The sequence below is a fragment of the Scomber japonicus genome, chromosome 16 (genome assembly GCF_027409825.1).
Source record: "Scomber japonicus isolate fScoJap1 chromosome 16, fScoJap1.pri, whole genome shotgun sequence".
Lineage (NCBI taxonomy): Eukaryota > Metazoa > Chordata > Actinopteri > Scombriformes > Scombridae > Scomber > Scomber japonicus.
The window spans coordinates 18,427,126-18,453,678 of record NC_070593.1 but is presented as its reverse complement, the minus strand read 5'-3'; the positions used below and the strand labels follow the sequence as shown (position 1 = coordinate 18,453,678).

Sequence of the window (26,553 nt, the reverse complement as noted above, 5' to 3'; positions counted from 1 at the left end):
CCTATTTATTTTATTTTGCATATCACATAGGCCTACTGTTATTTTATTTCTCCATTTTAATATACTTTGTGGACAATACACAGAAAGTGCAACCTGGGAGTAAGGTGAGGTTAAATACATCAAAAAACACACCAACTGTCAAAAGTGACAAGATGAAAGAAATAAGCAAACCTACATATTCAGATATGAATATGTAACAAGTGTTGTGTACTCTTCTGAGGTATAATGAGGTATAGAAATTGATAATTAATATGTAATATGAAATGATGGGATGACATCTGAGAAAATTAAAATGATCTAATAGTTCTCTTAGTGTGAGTAGATGATGAAAATAAGTTCAAAATGTCTTGATCCATTTTATTGAATATATCAAATTGTAATATTGCTTCTTTTGAAGTCTAATTAATCAGAATTTGATCTTTGACCCTTAGTTTAATAAAGGAAAGGAAGGCAGGTATTTTAAAAGTAACTGCTGGAAACATGTCTCAATGTAAGCTTTGGCACAGAGGATGGATTTAAATGGCCTTTGTCTTGTAAACTAGCACTTCAAAGTATCAGCAGGTGACCATTTGTTCTAAATGGCACTTTGTGTTTTCCCTCCATTTCTCCACTGACAGTATCTTACACTGCAGGATCGTCACACTGGATGTTTTCTGATTCATTGATCAAAGTAGCTCTCAAAACACTGATTCAAAGAAAACAAAGTTGCCATGAAAGGTACCCTATGGTGCATTTATTGCATACTTTAATGCACATAGAAAAACAACAACAACAACAACATGAACAACAATTGGAACAAACAAAACATGAAAACAATAAGGCCAGATAGGAAGAAAGAATATGCAGAGTTTGATACATAGATTGTCATATTTCTCACAGGATCTTAAGGTAAGATGTTAAGCAGGTTTTAATTCATCTTAAGTCATGTTGTCATCCAAATTCTGCACACACACACACACACACATACACACACACACACACACACCAATCCTTTCTTTAGATTCCAGTCAGATTAATTTGAAGATTTTCTTCAATCCACAATCACAAAAAGTCTTAAATCGCTTAATCAAGTTGAGCTTTTGGGGTTTTGTGCCAGTGTCCTTGTGCTTAATGGCAGCAAATATAGCGCGGTCAAACACATCTTTGAGGTTGTGTTGTGTCAGAGCTGAACACTCCACATAGTCATGAGCTCTGATCCTGCGTGCCAGCCTTCTGGCCTGGTTGAAGTGCACTGGTTTGGCTCTCCGCTGGTTCAGATGAATAAGGATGTCCACATTGTGGCAAAGGTCTGACTGAGTTCCCACCAGCACAATGGGTGAAGTTGGGTTACCAGCGCGGATCTGTGGGATCCATTTGGAAGTGATATTGTCAAAGGACACAGGGTTGACGAGGCTGAAGCAGAGGATGAAGATGTCCACATGGGCGTAGCACAGAGAGCGAAGATGGCCAAATTCCTCCTGTCAAAGATTAAATAGTGAGAGCTGACCGAAAGGCTCTGGGGTTTAGTTAAGAAATCATAAAGTAATGTGGGATATTTACCTGCCCAGCAGTATCTATCAGTTTGATTCGTGTCTGAAGGCCATTCACATGAACCAGACCTGGAAGTTCATTGGATAGAAACAGTTTTACTACAGAATCCAGCTGTTGTTGACCTTTAAACAAATTAACCTTTACTCACCAGTAAACACATCAAAAGCTGTTTGCCTGTACTCGCTGTTGTATCCATTGAAGATGTAACTGATAATCATGCTGGTCTTCCCCACTGCTCCATCACCCACCAGCATGCAGCTCACTTCTTCCTTCAGTCTGTTGGGTTTATCATGTCTCTGACAGGCCTGTGCCATGTTTCCTCATGTTATTATACCACCATCCCAGCACTTTGAAACTCCATGCAGGAGTGCAGCATTACTGTAAAGGATGTCTTCTTCTCCCCAGGCCCGTTGGTGCCAATAAAGGGAGGGGGGGACCTCAATTTGAAAGAACAAAGGCGACCAATCAGATGAGTGATCCCCCCAACACTTTATCTGTTTCCTTTTGATGCAGAGTCACTCCCCTAAGACCACTGGCAAAGTTCAGCTGATTTAACCTTAAATGCCATATGATAAAGAAAGTACAGGAACATGCTTTGTAGAACGGTAGTTTGACTTACCTCTTGCAAGAATGTAAATCTGCAGATGTTAAATTAATCATCGGAAGCGGGAAGACACGAGTGATAAATTGACCATGTGACCTTTTTTTCAGAAGGATAGACACGCAGCAAGTGATGCTACTTTCAAAACTGGAGCCTCTTTTAAGTATTTTGATCTATTTTCAAAAATGATTAGATGCAATATAATCAAGCTTAGAGACAACGACAAATACTTGGAAACATAGGCCAGGACACACTAATATACCTTTTAGAAATGGTTCAAAAATTGAAATGTTACATGACGTTTGTTTGTTTGTGGCAAAATCCCGTCAATTGAAATCTATTCTGTTTTACGCTCACTGCTCATCGCTGGGTGTCGCTCAGTTGAACTGTAGCCTATTTAATTAATTCTGGCAATAATTTGGTGTAATACCGATTCTGGTTGACAGGCGGAGCTGTTGCTCTAGCATCAGCTCCAGGTCAACATTGAGTCTTGCACGTTTCTTCAGTGGAGTGGCGAGTGAAACAAACTGAAACTCGTTCAATTAAGATTATATATATATATATATACGTATAATGTATATTGGCACCAGTTGTGTCTTTCAAGCGGGACAAAAAAAAAGATGGGGTTTCATTTGTCAGCACAGCTTTCAGTGTTGATGCTTACATTATATTACATACCAAAACTTAAGTATCCCAGAAATTTCAGATTTTTTTTTTTTTAAGTTTGCTACTTAGTTCAATTGTTTATATGTGCTTTATCTATAAATGCAAGTTTGCTGCAGGCGCACAAAGGCTGCTTTACTCTCCATGTAAAGGGCAAAGGGTGAGGGGGTATTGTTATTGTTAAACTGTCACCAGTTGCAGTTTATAGCAGAAACTTCATGTGCCATGTTTCATCCTGTCTTTTTCAGGGTGACTGGGTTCATACATACACATAAATAATGGGCTTTATTTATGGAAAGCAAAAAGTTAACAATCCCCTTATGATAAGCATTCCCTCACAGATTACACTCCTATACCACCACTACTACTCATAATAATGATGTTTAGAGGTTTTTTATTTATGGAATTTTCCCTTTTTCTTCCAATCTAAAATGCCAAATTCCTGTTGCACCAATGTCTGTGTCACTGCTCACTCTGCTGTTGGCCCGTGGAAGGCTGCAGACAGACGTATTAACTGTGTGACGCATGTTGACACCAGCTGCTTCTTTTTCACCTGCCAGTGGTGAACTTGACTGAGAGGGTAAAATGCATGTCACTGTATACCCTGTTTTACATCCCCAAGTGTGCAGGAACCCTGACTAGTTATGCTAAACACAGTAGTGGCACAAAAACCATGTTTGGACCAAGACACTAACACCTTGCCATGTGGTGCCTCTTTGGCATGCGACTAGTGTGCAAACAGGGCAAAACATGAACAAATATTTTTACTAAACTGCTAGGTTTGTGAAGATAAGAGCTATATAGATGATGCAGTTGCTATATTTGCCTATGATTAAGCCTTCATAACAGCATAACTCAGTATTTCTTGTGCTTAGCCCCAGATGTAAGGTCTACAATAGCGATAATAAGATTTTTATTTAATTCATTAACCTCACTACTGTGGCTATATTGCCATTAGGGTTGAGGGTTTCTGTGTATTTTTATTTCAGTACTCACAATACACTTTTTCTGCTCTGCATTATCACTGCTGTAGCACAGAAGAATTGTACAAGCATTGTAAGATGTGGTTTTAACGTTTTAACGTTAACGGAAACGTTTGCTAGTGAAAATACAGCTTTAAACAAAGTGTTGTTCCTTATCTGTCTGAGCCTGCAGGAAACTCTGCGAGCATTGTGTTGTAAGGTCTCTGCTTCCTGTTTGCCGTGGTTTCTCACTCACTCGTTCTCTTCTCCCTTTCTCTCCCCCCTTTTTCCCACCACCTGCGGTGTGACTGATAGAGTTTATTCCCCATGGTAGGAGGTCAACATCTGGTCCCCCCCTCAGCACACATCGTGTTGCCAGCTCGGCTCCCATGCTACACCTCTGTACAGCTGTGACTCACAATGCTGTTCCTTAATCCAAGGTAAATGTCAAACAAAGGAAACAGTCTTTAAATATCTCTACATCCAAAGATTCTTTTTCCTGTAACAGCCACTTTTATCATCAAGCAGTCAGCTACTCTGCAGTGCTACAAATGCAAATACAAGCTCCATGCAACTAATTGCAAATGTGTTTGGAAGTTTTGCTTGTACCTTAACTTGTGCAGCAGATGTCAGCAGTGCGCTGATGGCTTTAACAGTGGCTCAGTGTCTGGAGCTAGTCAGCTGGGATTCATATCTGTTACTATAAACATGTTTTGCGTCTGCATTCTCACGCTCCCAGCAACGTGTGGCTTTGCATGACTAGACATGCAGAAATTTCTATAACAATCCTGACATAGATTTATGGAGGTAATCTGCTTAGTAAGGGTCTCTCGATGTTTGCAGCTTAGGAGAGCCCCCAATATATAAGCAGTACGCTTCCAAATCAATTCCACTCCATATATGTTTGGTCACGACTGTCTGGCTATGGTGAATTTATTGAAAGATACACTCTAAGATTAACTGCTGCTCTTCTCAGATTGTTAAAAAGTAAACACAGTAACTCACTCAGTTTCCTGCCTCATACAAAATCTGACAACAATAGAGAAATCTGCCAGATAGGTGTTAAAAGATTATACTGCTCCCTAAGCTAGAGATAAGCATGACACTGTAGAGAGGCCACAAAACAAGTGGCTGACACACAGATAGAGTGATAAACAAGCCATTTGCATAACCTTTCCCGCATAATGTCTCTTTAAGTAGATATCGGCTAGGCTCTTAAGTGGTGAGGATTAGAGCAGGATGGGTGCTTCCATCACACTGAGACCTCATATAATGGTAATGCTTTCCCCCTACTTCTTTATTATCTAGGTGTGATTTAAGGGTTACACATAGGACACTATCACTCACTGTGCATGTATTCATTGTATTAACTTAATCTGATCGCTTTTGCAACCTCATGTCAAAGGTCCTCAACTGCTTGCTTGACTTTGACACGAAACATAAATGTGATGGATTAACTTGCCGTCTTTTATTCACTGATGAATTTTCCCCTTAATATGGGAAACTAAAAAAAATCTTGCTTGTTTCACATTTTAGAGATGTTCAGTCATGTCATCAGATCAAAAGTCTACAGTCACACTAGCAGCTTTGTGATGCTATATTAAGGCATAATCTAAATTCTAGCGCTTGTGTGACAAAAGCATTGAGATAAATAAAAAGCTATAATGGTGCTAAGACAAAGGTTGAGGGATCACCACACTCACAATTTTTTATGCTGAGTGTGACATGAATGTCAATACCAAATTTCATGACAGTGGCTGTTGAGACATGTCACTCAAAACCACAAATGTGAACGTCATGATGGCGCAACAGGAATCATTAGGATTCATTTCTTGGAACCATAAATATTTCTTCATAATTTTGTTTTCCATGCCGTAATTACTGTAGCTAGCAGCAGCAGAGAGATGACATGAAATAAGGGAGTGTTAGGGAATACCATGAATGGAGCTGTGTAGATGTTTTCAGGATATGTGAAAACTTTGACCTGCTTGTGGCACTACAGGAGATCATCAGAGTGATTAGGCTCCATCATTTGGGGACCTTGAATATCTATACAAAGTTCCATGGCAAACCATCTGTTAGCTGTTGAGATTTTTCAGTCAGAACCAAAGTGACATACCATCCAGCAAACTGACTGACAAATAATCGCCTAGCATCTTTAGACACCTAAAATTTCTAGAAAATACATAATTTCTGATATTGTCCAGACTGGAATGCATTCCTGCTCCACAACCTTTTATATACACAGTTTACTAGCAACAGGATACAGACCCCTTTCAGACCGACTCGAATTCTAGCACCTTATGGTCACTGCACCAAATGATTAACAGGAATTCATACCTCAGTGGGTCTTTCCCACCCCTGTTGTTCACATTCTTGACTAGAGGCCAGTTACTACAGGAAAGCATAAAGTAAGTCTGTGAATATGCTGTAATGGTGTGAATCAGGATACACTGCCTTGCCTTTTTTTTGGGGGGGGGGGGGGGGGGGGGGGGGGTCTCAGTGCATTTGCAGTTAATCTGAATTAATTTCATAACCAGTATTGTATCATTTGATTCTGAACCAGCTTAGGGTAAGTCAGCTTGTCCCAATTTTTAAGTAAAGCCTAAGTGTTTTTGAGCTTTTGTTGGCCAGCAAGCATCCCCGTCAATTTAGTTACTCCTGCTCCATTAATCCCTGGCAGGGGTCCAGGAGCAGTGGGACTAATCCTACTTTACCCTCCCGAGAGCATCATAGGGGGTCTGTCCTCTGTCCCTTATGGGATATGCAGCAGCCCTGCTCCAAAACTGTCAATTATCCTTCAACTGATGTGCCACGTGACTGTGACCATGAGAATATAAATTGATTGATTTAACACACATTTAAAGGCCCTAAAAACATATGGTTTCAATCAGCTTCTTACTTGTAAGAGGTGGGTTCCTACATGGATTTCTCTGAACAGTTCTGATAATATCACATGACTGATTGCTTCACATGAGTTCTATTTTATTTTTGCTCTTCTGACCAGTTTGAAGAAGGTGGGGCTAATTTGGAAGAAAAGGCATGTCACGTACTTCTATGGAAAAATTAAGCAAGATCCAAATCAAAATTTGGTTACAAAGTCTGTTTGTGTGGTTTCTTGTGTGTGATTCACATCTGATGAACCCACAACCACACAGCTGTGATTAAGTAGATCAGCTGAGTTTCTGGGTGTTGAACTTTTTAAGAAACAATAAGTGGAAAGCTTTGTTCCTCAAACTTTAACTTTGTGGTGCATTTAGTAAAGACTATAGGCTAATTGTATAGAGAAAGACTTAAGATTTGAAACCATGTTTTCAGGGGCTTTAAAAGGCACATGAGACTATGCTATGGTCTTAGAAACGGGTTGTCACTCCAACAGACTTTCACTCTTACAGTCATTAATTTGTTCAGCAATTCACATTATAATGAATACTAACATTGAATGAATGAAGTTAAACAAAATGGCAACCAGTGTGACCATATCAGGTTAAAACTTCATAATGTCCCAGTGTCACTAGCATGTCTGAGTGGTATATATGATGCTACTGCCAGCAGCTGGTTAGCTTAGTTTAGCACAGAGACTAGAAACAGAGGGAAACAGCTAGCTTGACTCTATCTGAAATTTACAAAGCCCACCTACCAGCACCTCTAAAGCTCACAAATTAACACATTACATCTTGTTTATTTAATCTGAACAAAAACCAAAGTGTGAAAACGACATGGATTAATGGGGCACTACATGCTGGACTATTTCTTAGCAGCATTCCCTTTTATTTAACAACGTTGTTTCATGATTTAGAGATGCTGGCAGATGGATTTTGTTACCTTAGGACTGAACCAGTTTCCCTGTTTCCTGTGTTTGTGCTAAGCTAACTGGCTGGCTGACTCCACATTTATCGCATAGACATAAGATATATACAGGTGTATTGATCTTCATCGAATTCTCTGCAAGAAAGGAAATTAGTGTACTTCCCTAAAAGTTTTACTACTCTATTTAGAATAATTAAATAATGATAATTAGTTGACAAACCTGCCAAGACCAACTAATTATTAGAAGTTGAAGACAGATGAATGTATAAAAGAAAAATCTTGCATAGCAGTAATTTGGGTGTGTCACCAGCATCCAGTCCTGCATGTACAGTATGCGCAAGTCTGACGACAGACTCTCATGTTGTCGTTTTTCCATGAAGCTCTCAACAAGTCTCTCTGTTTTCATGGAATCATTTTACCTTTAGTCATCATCACCCTCACATGTGTGGTTTCAAAAGTCTGGAAATCTGCCAAACTGTAATTGAGCAATATGTGTGCCAAGAGAAAAACCTGAATCTTGTATAGTAGGTCAAATGAGGTCACACAGATTTAGTTTTGTCAGTGGATTTGTTTTCTGTTTCTAACAAATCAGAAGTAGATATTTACTTCAAATGAAAGACATGTAAAAAAAATCCTAAAGACATGGCCTCAGAAACTATTCAAGCCATGATGATTCCACATGCAAATTCACATGGGTGCCTCAGCCTCAGATCATGTTTGATCCGATGCATTACAGGGAACTGATAACAATATCAACAGGGGTCTCACCCTTTGGCTTTTGAAACATCTGTGTTTTCTTCTTATTTTAGTTTCAATTGGCTCCACATCAATCCACACAGCAGCATATGTTCTCACAGAGCACGATTAGAATCTATTTAAACAGGAAACTCTGCAGCAATTGGCTGATTAACATGAGAACACGATCTTTTCAAAGGATAAAACTTTCCAAACAAACACAAAAGCATCATTACTTGCCATTACACACTTAGGAAACATTTGACTCACACTGAAAATGAAATTGAAAAAAAAAAGTTTTGGGAAATTTCTTTATGTTAGTCAACAAAGTCACTTTTAGATTACCAAACTGGGTTTTGTCAAAATGCATTAAATTACTTGAGTGTATCTAGATAGTTTATAGTATCAGATAAACATTAAAGGGTCCTATTTCAAGACTACACACAAATTGCATGAACATCACTGACCTTATAATAAGTGCTTAAAGACCAACAGATGGAGCCTATTATCATAATGCTATAAAGACACTATTCTCTCTAAAAAAAAGAAAAAAGAACCAGAATCGTTAGTTAAGTGTAATATTGCAGCATGGAGACTCTAAGACTCTCACAATGACTCTGCAGCTGCTTGATTGTGTGATACACAGTAAAACGGCATTGATATTGAAACTCTGTGAGTGTGTGGGAAACAGAGCTGCCTTTCCTGTTCTTTGAGAGAAAACACTCCAGAGAAAAATGGCAGGAAACCTTCAGGGCCTTTTGATTCTGGCTAAGAAAGTGTGTCAGTACCTGAGAGCTTTCAGGTCCTCAGAATGTCAGGGCCATCATTAAAGTCAAAGTCAGTAAGTAAGAAAATCCAACAAACATCTATTATTCACATGGTCTTGCTGTTACTTTTTGGATGTCCTTCTCTGTCTTCTCAGTCAGAATGACCTCTGTGTGGTCAGATAGACCAAGTTTGGATTATGTTGCATATTGGCATATCATAGATTATAAAGCATCATACACAGAATACTGTATCTTCTGTATTGTTCAAGCATGAGGTGTTATTTTTACACATCTAAAACTTGATATTGTCTAAGTTGTGCTTGGTGTTTTACTCCAGCTCATATCTGCCAACAGGGGGGGCTGGAGCCTCATCCCTCAGCTGCATCACTTCCACTCAGTGGAGTCTGTTGCTATTCCATTTATACACAAAGATAAAATTCACATAGGAGTGAAATGAATGATCTTTTTTCTAAAGTTGTTCAAAATTTGTGGCATTTTTTGTGACATTTACTCCCTTTGAGGCATCATCAATTAAATGACTGAATAAAGGGGACAAAAAAAGCAGATGCCACACCTTAAGTCCACCACCCTCACTACTTGAGTTTTTTGGTGTCCTAGTTGTTCCCTTGCTTTCACTGTCCACACGTTGCAGCTGCCTACTTCTCAAACCATTTCTGGTGTGGCCCATGGGGGCGGGTTGTTGTGCAACCATTTTATTTTTGGCACGTGCTGACATCCAGACAGAAAGGTAGCGCCATTCACTAAGTAAACAGAACATATGTTAAAGGCATCGTTGTTGACTTGCACAATCAGTCTGTATCGCAGGCTGCCACGCCTCTATGTCCTATGGGCTGTTTATACCAAAACAAGCACCTCTCCCTCTCTATACAGAAAGTTATTACTACACACTGCGTTGATACTCTCTGTGCCTGTTGCCATTATTCTTTCCTCAAGTATGACCTGGAATCTTATGTCTTACTGGTTTTGCTGATTACATATGTAACCAAAAAACATAAAAACTTACTTAAATACAGTATAATATGGAGCTTAATGCCAGGCTTAAGAAGGTGAAGAATAAACATTATCACTAGGGGGGCAAAAACAGGCAGTGTTCTCTGATTTGAGTGGTAGTTTGCCAATGTTAATGTAACACTGCAATTGGCACTGGAAAAAACATCTGATTCACCCAATTGTTCTTCCTTCACCAAGAAGCACAACAAGTTCACTGTTCCTTACAATATGTGTTAACCACAGAGGCTGCAGACTTGCATACTGCCAAAGCAGAGCGGCACTACACTGAGTAACACTGAAAGACATTTGCACCTGCGAATGCTCACGCACGGCCATCTGCAGGAGTGAAAGAGGTTTGAACTGCTGAACTGAGTTGGACTCAGATGTTTCCTGGTAGCCCTGCAAAGTAAACCAGGAAGCATACGCACACCCTGCTACCTCTCCTCCCCTTAATACCATTGTCAGCTGAAATATGTTTTAATGAAAGGTTTAGTCTGGTCTCATGCCTTACAAACTGTAACTGAAACAAATTTTGGAACAATAGCATCGCTGGAAGCAATTTGAAAACTTCTCAGGTCTGCCTCAGTGGACTCAGCTTTCTTCAGAAAGATATAAAAACAGTTACAGATTCAGTGGGAACATGTATACACTACAAAATCTTTCACTTGTATTATTAGACGTCAGTTAAACTGGTACTTTTCTTCATTTAATGTGGGAGAGTAATTAAAAGCAATTGCCAGCATCTCACCAGCTGTGCTTATTAGAAGACTAGTCTCTCTTACCGTATAGCTAAACAAAAATGTGGACTTGACAGGTTTTAGTGTCACTTCAGGGATTGTTCTCCACCATTAGAAGATCCAGACAAAACCAGATTTTACTGAATGGTCCAAATTAAACACAGACATTGCCTGTTTTGAATCTTTAATAATTGAAGAGGAATGTCTTATGAAGTTTGGTCAGACTATGTGGTTTGTTTGGCATGTAGTAGTAGTAGTGAAAATGGAACTTCACTGCTACTGATTCCGTCAGTGACAATGATGAGTCAGTATAGTCAGTTCAGTTTGAGTATGGGGTTTTAAAGATTCATTCATGTACTGAACATCTATTAGAGGTTCCTGACATGCAAGCTGTCAATGCTCACACTAACTCGTGTGACAGTAGAAGGTTTATATTCCTGAACTGAAGCTGAACTAATGTTTCTATCATGGCACGGTTGTAGCAATGAAAAGGTTGTGTATCCCCCTCTGCCTGTCCTCCCTGTGTTACTATATCACCAAATACACTTTACTTTACCAAAACGTTTGAGTTCTGTGGTCTGTTGTAGTGAATAGTAGTAGTGAAAACCCACTCTGGATGTAAATATTACTACTGCTACTGAATGTGAAGAACAAAAATGAGTGAAAATGGGGAAAAGGACAGCCAAAACTGCAATCATCATATTTGTACAAAGCCCAAAAAGACAAAAAAAAGCATATCTCCACCATCTCAAGAACACAATGGCACTTTGCTTTACCACGAGATCAAGAAGATCCCTGAGGGCATCCTGACCCGTCACTAAACAATCAAGTAATATCATCCACATCACATGCAAATGTGAAGTTCCTCTTTATTAGTGTTGCTAAGTTACTTGCTACATGGTACTTAGCTTCTAATTATTTGCATCAGGGCAACAAGGACTCATGTTCATGTTTATACATCATACAAAACACCATTTGATTGTATTCCATTTCAAAATACGTGATGGTGTTTTAAGTTGAAACTGATAGAGAAAGTTCATTCACAGATGATCTCATACAGCCATTTGCCCTTTGGGCCTGACACCCCTGGGCCAGTCCTTGGCAGCTGTGGTGGGTCTGAGTGTAAATGAGATTAGGGAAATGAAATTAAGAGCAGCAAAAGTGACATTCCTCAGGGATCGAGCTGGCTAATGAAGCAGGAGGCAGCTCTCTGGCTAGAGCTTTAATTTTGTCAAGCCTGATTCAGTCACCAGTCCTGCTTCGAACAGATTGGATTAAAAGATCCAGTTGGTATGAGTCATGTTCTGTTTAGATGAGAAGAAACGATTTTTACATCAATCGTGCAGGCGATGATGCATGGATTAAAGAATGGTGTTTATCATCACAATATGATGGATGAGTCTGAGCTGTGATCTTTCTCATCTGTCTCATGAAACAAGATGAGTAGCAGCTCACGCCCAAATCACAAGCCAGATTCAGTCTTTTGATCTCCACTATTGAGAATGCTTCTCTGTTGGTAAAATATATGGCATATGGGACATTGGTTTCAGTTTCTATGTTGTTGATTTATAGAGGGTTGAAAGAAGGCACGTGGTTTACTGCCAGATCATTAGCCATTGTTTGTACCTTATTAATGGACAGTCTTCCTCTTGTGTTGAAGTGGCCTCCATGACCGCACAGCACTCATGTCCACTGGCAGGAGCCCAGAGAGAGGTCAGCTGACCCTTAGTGCACAGAGCTGACCTTGCAGGACAACCCAGTATGGGAGCATCAGGACTCTAAAACGAATGGACTCCATTAGTGGCCCAATCACTTTCTCTTTAACACACTTCCAGGCTGACCTTAAGCCCTTCACTGACCAAACCAATGTCAAGGGTCAGGGTTCGGACTGAGTACACATTAGCATGCAGGTGGAGGCTCCAAATTGGTGAAAATGATATTTGGATGTGTGTCTGCTGTTCTGAGTGGTGATGGGCTGAACGCGCATCCTGAGGACATGACCTCAATTTCCACTCTGTGGTATTGTGAATTTACCTCATCATCATTGTGTGTTCTGTTCAGAAGATAATGACTGACATCTTCTCCTGAAGAGCAAGTGACCTCAGGAAGGGTAATAATATTGACTGGGGTTTCAAAGTGCACAGTATGCACAGAGTATCCATTTATTAGTATATGTATTGCAATTTTAGGTGTAAATTGATAGAATACGATACAATTTTAGCATATACACTGACAATGTACAAATCATTTACATACATTTTTGCACCTATCCTTCTCAGCAAATAACGTCTAACTTGGTGGCCCCAGGGACCCCCTCTGCACCTCTCAAAGAAGCCCTAACACAGTTTGATGAGGGGCATGTATTGACTGCCTTGTCTTATAGCTCTAATGAGAGTTGCAGGAGTGCATTGTAAATTAAGAATTCTCTAATGCCACAGAACTGAGCTTTCATTGTATTGTAAATAAATAAAATGCTAATTCCAGCCTTCATAAATAAATGATGACAGCCTTTACAGAGCAGCTATATTTTAGAAAGTTTCTCCAAACAGTGTTGATTTTACAAGTTTGATAAGGTACTGAAGACAGCTGAATATCTGTCTTTGCATCACATTGTCTGAATGGGTGATGCAGATGCATGGCTGCAGGATAAGCCTTGCTATTGTTGGTATGTAACTGCAACATCTAACAAATAAATGGTAAATGGACTGCACTTATATAGCTCCTTTCTAGTCTTCTGACCACTCAAAGTGCTTAAACACTACAAGCCACATTCACCCATTCACACACAAACTCACACATTGATGGTGGCAAGTTACCACACATCAGGTGCAATTTGGGATTCAGTATCTTGTCTGAGGATGCTCCGACATGTGGACTGGAAGAACTGCTTGTCGAACTGCCAGTCTTCAAATTACTTGAACGACCCACTCTACGTCCTGAGCCACAACTGCCCCAAATAAAGACTCTTCAGCTGGTCCAGAATGCAGCTGCATACGTTCTGACAAAAACTAGAAAAATAGATCATATTACTCCCATTTTGGCTTCACTGCAAATCTAGAATATAATTTAAATCCTTCTCCTCACTTTTAAAGCTCTTAATGGTCAGGCTCCATCATATTTTAAAGAGCTTATAGTACCTTATGTACCTACTAGAGTACTGCGCTCCCAGCATGCAGGCCTACTTGTAATTACTAGTATCTTTAAAAGTAGAATGGGAGGCAGATCCTTCAGTTATCACGTTCCTCTCCTATGGAACCATCTTCCAGATTTGGTCCGAGGGGTAGACAGCCTCTCTACGTTTAAGAGTAGGCTTAAAACTTTCCTTTTTGATGAAGCTTATAATTAGGGCCGGCCAGGCTTGTCTTGGACCTGCTCTTAGTTTATGCTGCTATAGGCTTAGACTGCCGGGGGACTCCCATGATGCACTGAGCTCCTCTCTCCTCCTCTCTCTCTCTCTATCCATCCATCTATATCCATTAACATTCATGTACTATTAATTGCATTCAATAACCTAAACTTCTTCCCCGGAGTTGTCTGTGCTTTCTGGTCTCACAGGTAATCTGGGCCTGTAGATGTCCGGATGACAGATTCCAGTCCCGGACCTACTAGCTTCAATGTTGATTTTCAATGTGCTTCTTTCTCCTATCCTTCCTCTCTCTCCTCTCTACCCCAACCGGTCGAGGCAGATGGCCACCCACTCTGAGTCTGGTCCTGCCCATAGGTTCTGCCTGAGGTTTCTTCCTGTTAAAAGGGAGTTTTTTCTTGCCACTGTCGCTAAGTGCTTGCTCATGTGGGAATGTTGGGTCTCTTTAAAATTAAAACCTGAAGAGTACGGTCTAGAACCTGCTCTATTTGTAAAGTACCTTGAGATGACTTTGTTGTGATTGGGCACTATACAAATAAAGATTGGTTGTTGGTTGATTGAAATAATAGGGAAAGGAAAGTAATTTAGTAGATTAAGAGAACTGATTTCATCATGATCATATTATTATTGAAAGAAACACTTAATGGTGACTGAACAACAAAAAAAGGAATTTGTGATGTGCTGGGAGGCAAAAGTACACTGAGTCTTCAGATATTTTGGGTACTAAATGTACCAAGATTTGTTGTGTGGGTCTTGTAAAGACCACTGACACTTGTGTTTTCACTAATTGCTGTCTGTCACAGGTTGTTCTTATTAGTCACAGTGAAAACGAAACATTAGGTGCATCAGAGAACTCTGAGAACTTGATGTGCCTTAATGGCTCAGAGTAGTAAAGAGTTTATCTATGTCCTTTTAGTAAGAGCAAAAGCCACAAACAGTTCCTTTAAATATCAGTGCCTCGTGGTGGGAGAGCTCCTGGTCACTTTCATTATGTAATGACAAGTTGTAATGATCTGCAGACGCCAGGAGACTTTCTGTCCCTGTCCTTCTGCTGTACATTACGTGCTGAGCATGTGAGCTCTAGTTGCTCCCTTCAAAGCTCAAACCTTTGACCCAGTTTTAGGGTGATTTCTAGGAATGTAGAACAGTGTGCCACAGAAATGTGCTGCTTAAAATGTGGGCTTGTCCATTCACGGATGAAACTGCTTTTTTTGTGTCTGTCATGTGGCACGTGCACATGTTTTTGCAACGTGATCAAACCTCAGATGTGGAAAGAAACCCTATCTGCACCCCCACCTCGTCCCATCTCAGCCTGCATACACTCAGTCCATACTGTAAGAGCAGTCTCAGTCTTCCATGCTCTGTGGCTTCCTGTTTTGCTGACTTTGGATAATATGATACTCAGAATTTGTTGTGTAATTTGAAGTGTAGGTTTACTTACACTTTATCATTAAATGTAATGCCATGTTTATCTATGAATTCCCATGTAATTAATCCTGAGATATTTGTTGTTTCTGGGATCTTTAGGATTTGAAGTAGATTTTAAAGTAAAGTTTGAATATGTTTTAGGAATGCTGACCTACACAACATGGATTTTAAAATATGGACCCACCTCTGTGCCTGGCAGAGTATAAAAGGTTAAACATCCTGGCATCATGAAAAAATGTTTTTATTGCCTTCTGTTGATTCTCAGAAACTGTACAGAACAACTCTGCCAACAAGCACCCCCAACGCTGCCATACATATATATATTTATATATCAGAGCTCCACAAAATATCCAGAATAAACAGTTACTTAGTGCAAATGCCTGTACTGTATACAATGCAGTGTAATTGCACAAAATACGTCTAAAAGTTTGGCTTGTGCAGAAACAGCTCTCTTGAGGAAAAGTCAGCAGTTCCTATAAGCCAGAGTCTACAGCTGTGCATTCCTCAGCCACGTGATAAGAGAGAATGAGGCAAGGAGGGCATTCAGCCACAACATAAACATTTAGCATACTCACTCAAATGTATGTCGGAGCAAAGGAAAGTCATAAACACAATTTATCTAGTATATATTTTAGTGTTTTTATTAAAATAAAATTTAAAAAATGTACACATTATACAATAGTTTAACACCCTTTTACAACAAAGGTGTAAAAACATCATAGCATTCAAAAAAAGAAATCATCTGTGAGTGTGAAATTTTAAAAGCATCACATGCTTATGGAGTTTGTATACAGTATGTAGTACAGTGTGTATAATCACAGTCAAGAAGAGAAGATGTATGTCAGGTCATGATTGAAAGTCACCAAACATGTCACCACTTATATTTTCCTTCAAAGCAATTCAGATAAGCTCAGAATATCCCAGGCAAAAAGTTCCCCCAACACATGTATGGCAACACTTCATTTTCCTTCCTTTCAGCACAAAAACAGTAACAGTTTTATGATGCGGACTGCCTTATTAAGTCTTTCATAAAGTTCTCAGCAGGAGGGCATTTTGGTCTAGCACATTGATCCCTCCACAGTCACTGAAAATGTTCAAAAGAGCCGCCTCGATAGAGAAGAGGTGATCATCTTCTACCTCAGGGCAGTAAAGCCTCATGAACTCTGCCAGGCGGACCAGGTATTCAATGTTGTGGCCCGTATTGCCCCTGCAGATGGCAATTTGGGTGGCAATCTCCGTGTCTGATGCTGGGCCAAGGTAAATGGGGTTGTCAGAGGTAGCGATGTAGACAAGGGCGAGTACAGTATCCTGACCCTTCTCTTGAGGAATGAACTCCACCATCTCTGTTATGTAACCCCCCAACACAACCTCTCTCATGTTCAGGTATTGTAGAGACTTCTCAATTTGGGAGTCAGTCACTTCATAGGCTACTCCCCATGTGCAAGCCTACAGGGGAAAAACAGGTGGAGATGCAGTTGTTAGCATCGATTGTCAATAATAACATAGAATGTCAATTGATTTGAGTACTCTATAGAAATGACATCCACTAGGCCTACAGTGCACATTGCATGCTTATAGAATCAAAATAGAATGGGAACAACACAAGGACACAAGTCTCACCTCCTGATCCTCCACCAGTGTCACCACTCTGCCTGGCTGTAGAGAGATTAAGGACGCAGACAGTTAGGACATATGCACATCACACAAGAAGAAAGTATTCAGATGAAAACATTCAACAAGTAAAAGATGATGATATTTTACAAGTTTAAAAATCATGGATTCAAATCTCACCTTTTCCTTGTCTCCTCTGTAAAAATCATCTCCATGCCAGAAGCGTCTTTTGTATCCTCTAATGTGGCCGATTATGCTCTTCTTGTATGCAAAATCAGGTTTCCACACTAAAGAGCCATAACCAAATATCCACATGCTGCTTTTTTCCTTTAAAATGTCCTGAGGTTTCATTGTAGTTTCTCGGCTGTGTTTTAAAAAACTAAAAGAAAGACGTTGATGTCGCTACTGTCAACAAGTAGTCTCTCTCCAATGCTTTCTCTCTTTTCTCTGTTGCTTCACACATTCCAACACATCACACTGCAATTGTTAAACAGAGCTCAAATATATCTCCCGGATCTCAATGCAGTCTTTTAGAAAGCGTCTATTATTATGACAGTGTCTTCAAAATACTGCTTGGATGTGCGGGCTCTGTCTCCTCTGTACTGTAAGTACAAACACGTGTATTTGTTGTTCACAGCAAGTCAGAAAGAGAAGTACCTGACCAATGAAATCAAAGAGGGGGCGGGCTTTGAAGAAACGTCCACCAATCAGGATCGGTTTAGGAATAACACTCTAGGAATAACGCTGGAGCCCGTTCAGATCCGAAAAAAAGAAAAAGGGAGGAGTTGGTGCGTTAAACACCCAATTGAGTTACGCAAGCGCACTGCCTTCTTAGGAGTTGGGGGTTAAACTTCCTCAGAAATCATTGACTGCTGCGGGTACAAGTAATGACGAAGAATGCATGATTTATTTTTTATACTGACCACTACAGAATGTATGTATGTATTCATTCATGTGACAGAACTTTTTATAGTGAATGTGTCTTCTAATTTTCCCTTTCACTGTAAAACATTTGATTTTCACATCATGGTCAAGGGTATGTATTGTTACTCCTCCTTTGGCACACCTCTCTATTTTGTTTACACAGTGTCAAACAGCCAGACATTGTCCAGCAGGTAATTACATTACCTATAAATAGAGCTTTAGCTCCTGGGACTGTTATATCTGTGCTCTCTTAAGCTCATTAATTAGGTGTCTGTGTACAGCTCAGGTGTGTGGCACCCTGTTGTGACCCACGCAGGCCGATCACTTATGAATGACTGCTTGGGATGATGTGCCCTCTGCCTGTCAGCCCAAATGGCATGATGTTTTATGAGCTAAGATATGAAAGAGAGAGATACTCCTTTCTTTAAACTCCACACAAAGCTTACTGCCCTCAAGTGGCAGTAAAGGACATTGCTGTGTAACTTTCATCTATACATTGGTATTAGGAGTTCATCTGAGTACAGAGACACATGACAGTATCATTTACAGGTTTGTTGGTGGCTTGACTGCGGGGCCTCTTGGCTTTGCTCAAGGTCCAGTAGTGAAAGGACATATGCAAATATTCTCGTTGACACAAGCGTGAGCAGATGCTGAATGAAGTTCCACATTTCTCACCACGTCCCCTCCCTCTTCCAGCTTTTGGCTGGAACAATGGAATAACTTATCATCATAAATCATATCAACTCTCGAGTGCCTTATTCACACAGAGATATGCTATCTAAACATACAGTAGCAGCTCAGAGAAGCAGTTAAGTAGAAAGAACACAAGTATTCTTTATTTTGACATACAGATTTTTTTTAAATATATATCTTTTTGTTTGAGTAATTCCTTACATTGCTGCCAATTACAGTACTGTCCACTGAATGATGATTGCTAGCACATTGATTTCACATCACACTGACTGATAGATGTCATGGACATAGACATGGAATCATTAGAAAAGCTACTAGGCCAAATATTATGGTATCTATAGACAATGAAGCCACTTCCACACCAGCTGACACAAATAAAGATTCTAGATGATCCCAACATTTAAATTATGATCTCTATTTGACCACCTGTACACCCAACCATTGAAGACCAACAAACAAACAGTGTACCAGATATGTATTCATTGTTTCTTTTTTGTAACAAAAAAATAATAAAACACCAACAACACTTTAAAAATAAATTCACCTTTTTGGGGCATCACCTTAAAAACAGTTCATACTTCTAATCTCAACATATAAATATACAGTATATACAAAATAATCTTATAAAACATAGAAAGATCAGTGCTTCATCTTCTTAAATTACTAATGAAATACTAATCTTACATAATAACATTATTGGTTCAGTAATTTCCATTGAAGGCGTCCTTGGTACGATAGTCACTTCATGCATTTCTTTGTCTTTATTTAAGGGGGATCTTGCATAAGGTAAAACAAGGCCTTATCATGAACTTCCCTGCATGCTGTAATAGCATATTGCATCTCTTGAACTTTTTTATTACCTCCCTTTCGGTGTGCAAAGGAATCAAAGAGAAGATAAGGCGGGGCACAACGTTTCTCTTAAACACATATACAGTATAAGGCTTTTGATCAGGGCTGCATACATTCTCATGAAAAAAGATTTGATCTACAAAACTGATAAACCCTAAATATCCTTCAAAAATGAACCGTTTTCAGTAGTTTTTGTCCCTTTTTTGATTTGAGCACAATGCTGATTATTGTTTGCATAGGGCATTGCAAGCCACAAATAAAATGGCAAAGACTGGCTCCTTCCACAGGCTTGTTGGCAGTAAGTTGATTTGTTGATTGCTGATTACTGCAATAAGGTGGCGAGGAGTACATCAGACAGTCCTCTTCTTCTAATCAACACACAGGCATAAACATCCTGGCCTGTTGCCCTTGAATGATCTTGGATGAAGCAGACAAGGATTTGAATGGAAAACATTGACAGCGCATCCGCAAGTCAGATTTGCTCATTAGTTCCCGCAGTCTTTTTCAGTCTTTACATTCTAACAAAAGATTAGTAGCTTTAGTTCTATTGCATTCAAAGAGCACATCAGGCTCCATCCAGTTATCAAGTTTTCAAGAGCAGCAACTTGCATTTAAATAAATCCCAGTCTCTCCACACTTGTAAACAGTCCACAAGAAATCCAATGTTGACAATGAATAATATCTTCCATTTATTATACCTGAGAGAGAAGAAGATTTAAAAGGTTAGTGAATATATCAGCAATAACTGTAAAAGTAACAGAAACAGTAAAATATATTTTAAAAACTTACCTCAGTTGCAATGATGCATTCATTTTTTTCCTCTGCTATTACAAAGACAGACTGGTACATTGAATCTCTGGAAGAACATATTGTTGATATTGTACACTCTGGCCTTTCACTGTGGAATGAGGATACATTGTATCAGTGATTGAGCTAAAAAAAAGTTGACAACAAACAAAATGTTCAAATGGTCTGTGATAAAAAATGATGACTTGACACTATGCAGCATGTGAACTTACCTGTACATTCTACTCAAATGTTTTTTTTCTTCTATTGTCTTTTCACAGTTTTCATCTTTGTCCAAAAGGGACAGTTCATCCTTGTACCCAGTGGAGGTTTTATAGTCCAGGTGGTAGTGGTTGATGTGTTTGTGATTCGACTTTTCCCTGGGACAGTCCACCTCCAAATCAATCTTTTTATTGGTGTTCTTGAGCTCTAGAGTAGATATAAGATTCTCTTTCTGAAAGTCAACCTTGGAGAGGTTGTTCATGGTCTCTGAGTCCTGCTCTTGGTTTCTCTGCTTCTTGACATGATGTATTACCACTACCACCATGCAGAAAAGCACAAGAATAGCCACCAAGCCTACTCCCATGCTGATGGCTGCCAAGCTAAGCTTCTCACTGACTGGAGGCACATTGATGGTCTGGCACTCGGGGCCACTGTACTGAGTGGGGCAGATGCAGAAAGGCTCTCCTTTGGCTCCAGTGGTGCATGTCCCTCCATTCAGGCATGGCTGGGAGGCGCAGTGGTCTGTCGGCTTGTCACAGTGGCGGCCTGTGTACCCCGGAGGACAGGTGCAGGTGTAGTCGTTGATGCGGTCTATGCAGGTGGAGCCATTTTTGCAGGGGTTTCTGGCACACTCATTGATGTTGACCTCACAGCGTAGTCCTGTGAAGCCCGAGCGACAGCTGCATAGCCGGAGGTTACCATGCATCACGCAGTGTCCACCTTAGCAACACAAAACAGTATGATTATAGCCTCCCTCTGGTTTAACACTATTTCTAAGGCAGATATACAGACATTTTTTACATGTGTAGATAATAGAGTATTACCATTGGTGCATTGCAGCGAGGTACATTTATCCACTTTCTTCTCACAGTTGAGTCCAGTATAGCCTGCTGGACACTCGCACATGTAACTATGTCCATTATCCCTCTCTTTGCACTTGCCACCATGGAAGCAGGGGGTATCTGTGCAGGTCAGCATCCTGTGTTCACAGTGTGTCCCTTCAAACCCCTGTGGGCATGCACACCTATAGCCATTCTCAGACTCCTGCAGGCAAAAAGATATAAAGTTTATCAAAAAGCTCCGTGTCAGATGTTTTTTATCGTATCCTGTTCATGACTGCCCTAACGAACCCCATTATCCTGAGTTTGAATTCTATTTACAGTACACAGTCTGTGAACTGGGTCATCTACTGACTTGACAATCGATAGCATCCTCCTGGACTAACAGATAGACTGAGACAAAAACAAAAACAGGAAAGCCTGTGTTGTGGGAAAGGAGAGAGAGAGACTTCCGGACTAACCATGCAGTGGCCTCCATTGCGACAGGGCTGGTTGTCACACTCCCTGACCTCCGAGTCGCAGTTAACTCCAGTGAAGCCTGGCAGGCAGGTGCAGGTGTAGCTGCCCTGGCCTGTGTTCATACATGTAGCCCCGTTGGCACAGGGTTTGTGATGGGTGCAGTAGTTCAGATCTGTAGACAAATGGGTGGAAACATTATTTACAGTACTAACATCTCATTCAGTTTCTGTTTTTCCCTTTGCAGCCTCAAGTAATAATTTAAGAAGACAAGTTACCTTGGTCACAAAAGATGCCTCCCCAGCCTTCTTTGCAGGTGCACTGCCACGGCTCTGTACAGGTACCATGTTTACAGGATGGATGGAGTTTACACACATCACAAAAGAGTCCCTGCCAGCCCTCTCTGCATCTGTTCACACATAAAACAGTACAACATGACTACTGGCTCACACGGGAATTAACGGTCATGGTCTGCTGTCTCACAACCAAAGTCATGCAACAAAGGAAAACTCACTAGTAAATGTATGTTATTGAATGTTTTAGATTTTAAATAGAGGAATAGGAAGGAAAAACATCACAAAATCAAATACAATGATTTGTTTTTGTTATGTAATAGGCTCAGAGAAGAGAGCAGCATTAGTGGTATAATTGATTTTAATGGTTGTTATTTTGTTCTTGTTAGTAGTTAATGTCAGGGTTTTAAAGTGTGTAATATGCTGAGCACCAATTGAGAATGATAACTGAACATTTAACTAGATTGCCTAATTATGAATTGACGATAAACACACAAAATAAATGAACACTCACTTGCATTCCCCAGGTATTGTGCAGTTTGCATTATTTTCATTGCACCCCTCAAGACAGATTGCTGTAAGAAACAATACAATGATATTAAAGCTCAGTGTTTCTTTCATTTCTCAGTTATAACAAGTTGATAATATGTTTTTTTTTAATCACCGTTGAATTTTTTCCCCCCATCACAATAAAACCTGTTACCTGACGTTTCAATGGAAAAACATAATTTGCCCGCTCAGTGCTGTATGTGACATTGATCTCGCACTGTTTATAGTGTTAAACGGCTGGTTAGTGTGAAGCAGATGCTTGTTCTCAAAAAAAAAAGTGGGACAGCTGCCCTATTGTTATCGGTGGGCAGCGCGAGCCCCGTTTGCAGCTGCTGCCCTGTACCGCCTCAACAATGGAGCCCGCAATTTAGTGGCGCGTGGCGGGCGATAATGCCGCGATTAACCCCGGCGCGTGCTGCTGGGGCCGACCACCGCCCTGGATTAAAACCGCACGCGCCCGGAGAGAAAGCGCACCAAGTATTATAGACCGTCTGTCTTCAAATTTCACTTCTCAGATTGGGTTTGACAGCCTCACACCCGAAAAATACACACCTGTTATCATGCCACAGGCGACACAGAAATAAAAGCTCTAAACTCATTATGAAGTATAGACTTTATGTAGCACTGCATCTTATTTAGACGCTGCTAAGAAAAAAGAAAAAAGTCTTATTAAAATTAATTTATAAGCTATAAATGACTTCAAGCTACATAATATTCTAGCCTATTTTATATTCTGTAAAGCAAGTTATGGCGTGTAGTCTACTCCCTTTTGAAGCAATGAACGTACATCTGACTTTGTGACCTTTTATCATATACATAGAAAGTGTCCATATGGTGTCTTTTTTTTCTTGCTTACGTTCTTGGCAGTATTCTCCCTTCCATCCTGGTAGACAGGCTATTTGCCCGTCAGGCTTGCAGGTGTAGTGGCCAAAACGGTCGTCTCTCGGAGTGCATATTTTGGAACAAGTGTCCCCGTAGTAATTTTCATTGCAGATGAACCGGTATGAGTACCTTAGCTCCGTCTGCATCACTCTCTGCTCATCCGGGAACCACTCAGGCCCTATTCCCAACTGCCTTTGGATGGCAAAAGAACTAATCAAGAAATCAGGGTTGGTGATATCTGTGAAGAGAATAAGAAGATTGTTTTATATGATGAAAATGTGGCAACAATCTATGACATTGATAAATCTTCCAATTGTTCATTTTGTGATTTGTGTGACAATACCCTTCACATGTGACCATTATTCTCTGTGTTACGAAGGACAAAAAGGTGTAAAATCCAGGAAAGGGCTGTCATGGGATTTTTGGCAGAGCTTCATATTCTCACTTAAGGCTGTACACTTTCCCATGCATGCCAGAAATAAAACAAGGGAAGTCGCAATTGTGTTGGAGGAGATGTGATTGAAAAGAATTGTTGTGTGCCTCACAAGGCATCCTAACGAACAAGGATCCATGAGACTGAAAATGCCAGATGTACTTGTTGGCACGTAATACTTTTAAGTGAGGGTTATTGATGAAATGGTGACCCTGATGAATAGGTAATAAGTCATTTTAGGCTACACATGGCATGTCTCCCTCTAGTGGTGGACACATAGTTTGCATCTTCTCACCTCTCGGTTGGTCCGCTGCAGGAGAATACCAGGCTTCAATAACCAATGAGAAAGCACCCTGTGGGGACAAACGAGGAAACAAATGTCACCAAAAACCTAAAATATATATAATGAGACATTTAATTTATTTCCATTTCGCCAGTTTTATTTATTTAAAACTGCGATGCAATGTCTCTGAAAGGGATTCATGGGTTATTTCACAATAAATGGAAACATTTAACTATCATTCATTAGAAATTATTACAGGTAAAAAAAATATTTTGTCGTCATTTTTACGCACTATGTGGACAATGTAGTGATGCAGAGGAAGAGCAACTTAAACTCCAATGACTGACTGGCATGCATTTAGTGGTACATATGTCAATAAAATATATTACTGAGTCATTAAAAAATGCACAGTTCATAGTACAGAAAATGGCCTAGGATTGCTCAAATTCAATTACATTTTAAGGTTAGCAGATGATAAGTTAGGCACTTTTTTCTACACTTTGGAAAGGTATTTTTTTTTGTCAAAATGAGATTTTTTTCCTCGCTGTATTGACTTCATTAGGAAATAACCAACAACAAATAATCTGTAAAAGGCATGCAAACAAAACAAAACCTTTTCAATGTCTACATGTTTTCTTTTCATTAGGATAAATTGCGTAAGCCTTCTAGTCCGTGCGACAGGACAGGTGCTCTTACCGGCCAGGTGAAATTGAGCGGCAGCCGAAGCCTGGCGTCCTGCTGGATGCTGAAGGAGTCGGTGCCCAAAACAGGAGTGGCGATTTTGCCAAATATACAGTCTCCAGGATACACTACCGTCTGGAAGTTCTTCAGACAAACCCTGAAATAAGTCCTGCAGCCAGTCATGCCGCAGCTAAGTCCATTTGCCAGCAAACCTTTAGTATTCTGAAAATGATGGAGCTCTACCTCGAACACACCTGATCCCAGAACCTAAAAGGAACCAAATAATGAGCACAGAAAAAGAATGCAACATTTTTTTTCCTCAATATTTTTTTTTTCCTAATTTGCAAAAGATTAAAAAAAAAATACCTGAGTGAATAATGTTATAACTATTGCGAGGATAGAGGTGAACCAAACGGCCATCCTTTAGAATTTGATGTGCGTATCCTTAGAAATGTAATTTGTCCTCCCACCAAACGCTCCTATTCCAAGTGTTGATGGCAAAAGTGGAGTGAAAAGAAATAAAGTAATGAGAATAAATATAATCCTTCTTCCAAAACCTGTAGGGCAAGATCCAGCTCCGCAATCCGTATCCAGACGAAGAAGTTGGAAAAGACCGAGTTATCCAGTGCTTGAGGTTAGACAAATATCAGTAACGTCAATATCCACAAGTGAGTCATTCTGCGGTCTTTATGTTGCCCATCCATCGTGCCGGTCAGATGTTTGAGTTTGCAGTGCTGATGCGAGGCTTGTGTTGCCAACAGTGATGCGAGCATGTGGCGGAGCATCAGCGCATAGTGACTCCCAGTGAAGGATGTTTGACGTCCCTGCAGTTTATATACCGCAGATTAGTTTCATCACGGACACCGTCAGTCAACAAACACCGCCCACTCTCCTCACTACCTTCTTTTTTCTTCCAATAGTTATCAACATGTATTATTATAATGGAAGAGACTGAGCTTTACCTCACCTGATTCAGAATTTTAAAAAGTCCAATTTCACATGCATATTTATCATCTCTAAAATTAAATAATAGAGTGTGCTGCAAAAAATAAAATAACAATAATTACTATTTTAAGATATAAAATACAGGTCAGTGATGTGATGTTCAGTCATTTATCTTCAGGGATCACTCACTGGCATTGCGTCTTTACGCGCCTTGTGCAATTTATGCTTCTCACCTCGCAACCTTTACTATGTTTATTTTAGATAGAGAAGATGGAGCAGGAGATAACGTCACAGCTGTATGTTAATGGAGTCTCATTGCAAACACAACATTTCAGTCATAAATCAGCCGAGGAAACCGCGTTTTACAAATCTGGATGACGATGACCCGGCCAAGACATTGTAAAGATTAGAAATGGATACATATAATAATGTTGCTTTGAACATATTTACTTTATCTGTTCCACATGGTCTGATAACCAGACTTTATTGTCTTTCATAA

At 40.0% G+C, this 26,553-nt stretch overlaps 3 protein-coding genes across 3 annotated transcripts; all 3 read right to left on the bottom strand.

Moving 5' to 3' along the window:
* Positions 1-1,007: 1,007 nt before the first annotated feature.
* Positions 1,008-1,856, bottom strand: LOC128374950 (rho-related GTP-binding protein RhoU-like). Its single transcript, XM_053335169.1, has 3 exons — positions 1,679-1,856; positions 1,540-1,598; positions 1,008-1,457 (listed from the first exon to the last, which is right to left on the bottom strand). The coding sequence occupies exons 1-3, from the start codon at positions 1,842-1,844 to the stop codon at positions 1,008-1,010; spliced, it is 675 nt and encodes a 224-aa protein (XP_053191144.1). The 5' UTR covers positions 1,845-1,856.
* A 14,682-nt stretch (positions 1,857-16,538) lies between these two features.
* LOC128375207 (glutathione-specific gamma-glutamylcyclotransferase 1-like) lies at positions 16,539-17,795 on the bottom strand. Its single transcript, XM_053335497.1, has 3 exons — positions 17,400-17,795; positions 17,229-17,264; positions 16,539-17,054 (listed from the first exon to the last, which is right to left on the bottom strand). Exons 1-3 carry the CDS (start codon positions 17,568-17,570, stop codon positions 16,635-16,637), a joined length of 627 nt encoding a protein of 208 aa, XP_053191472.1. The 5' UTR covers positions 17,571-17,795; the 3' UTR covers positions 16,539-16,634.
* Positions 17,796-18,963: 1,168 nt separating this feature from the next.
* Positions 18,964-25,890, bottom strand: LOC128375200 (delta-like protein 4). Its single transcript, XM_053335485.1, has 11 exons — positions 25,476-25,890; positions 25,125-25,376; positions 24,441-24,498; positions 23,687-23,950; positions 22,796-22,856; positions 22,267-22,397; positions 21,994-22,163; positions 21,518-21,737; positions 20,705-21,413; positions 20,475-20,583; positions 18,964-20,383 (listed from the first exon to the last, which is right to left on the bottom strand). The coding sequence occupies exons 1-11, from the start codon at positions 25,527-25,529 to the stop codon at positions 20,378-20,380; spliced, it is 2,034 nt and encodes a 677-aa protein (XP_053191460.1). The 5' UTR covers positions 25,530-25,890; the 3' UTR covers positions 18,964-20,377.
* Between the last annotated feature and the right edge of the window lie 663 nt (positions 25,891-26,553).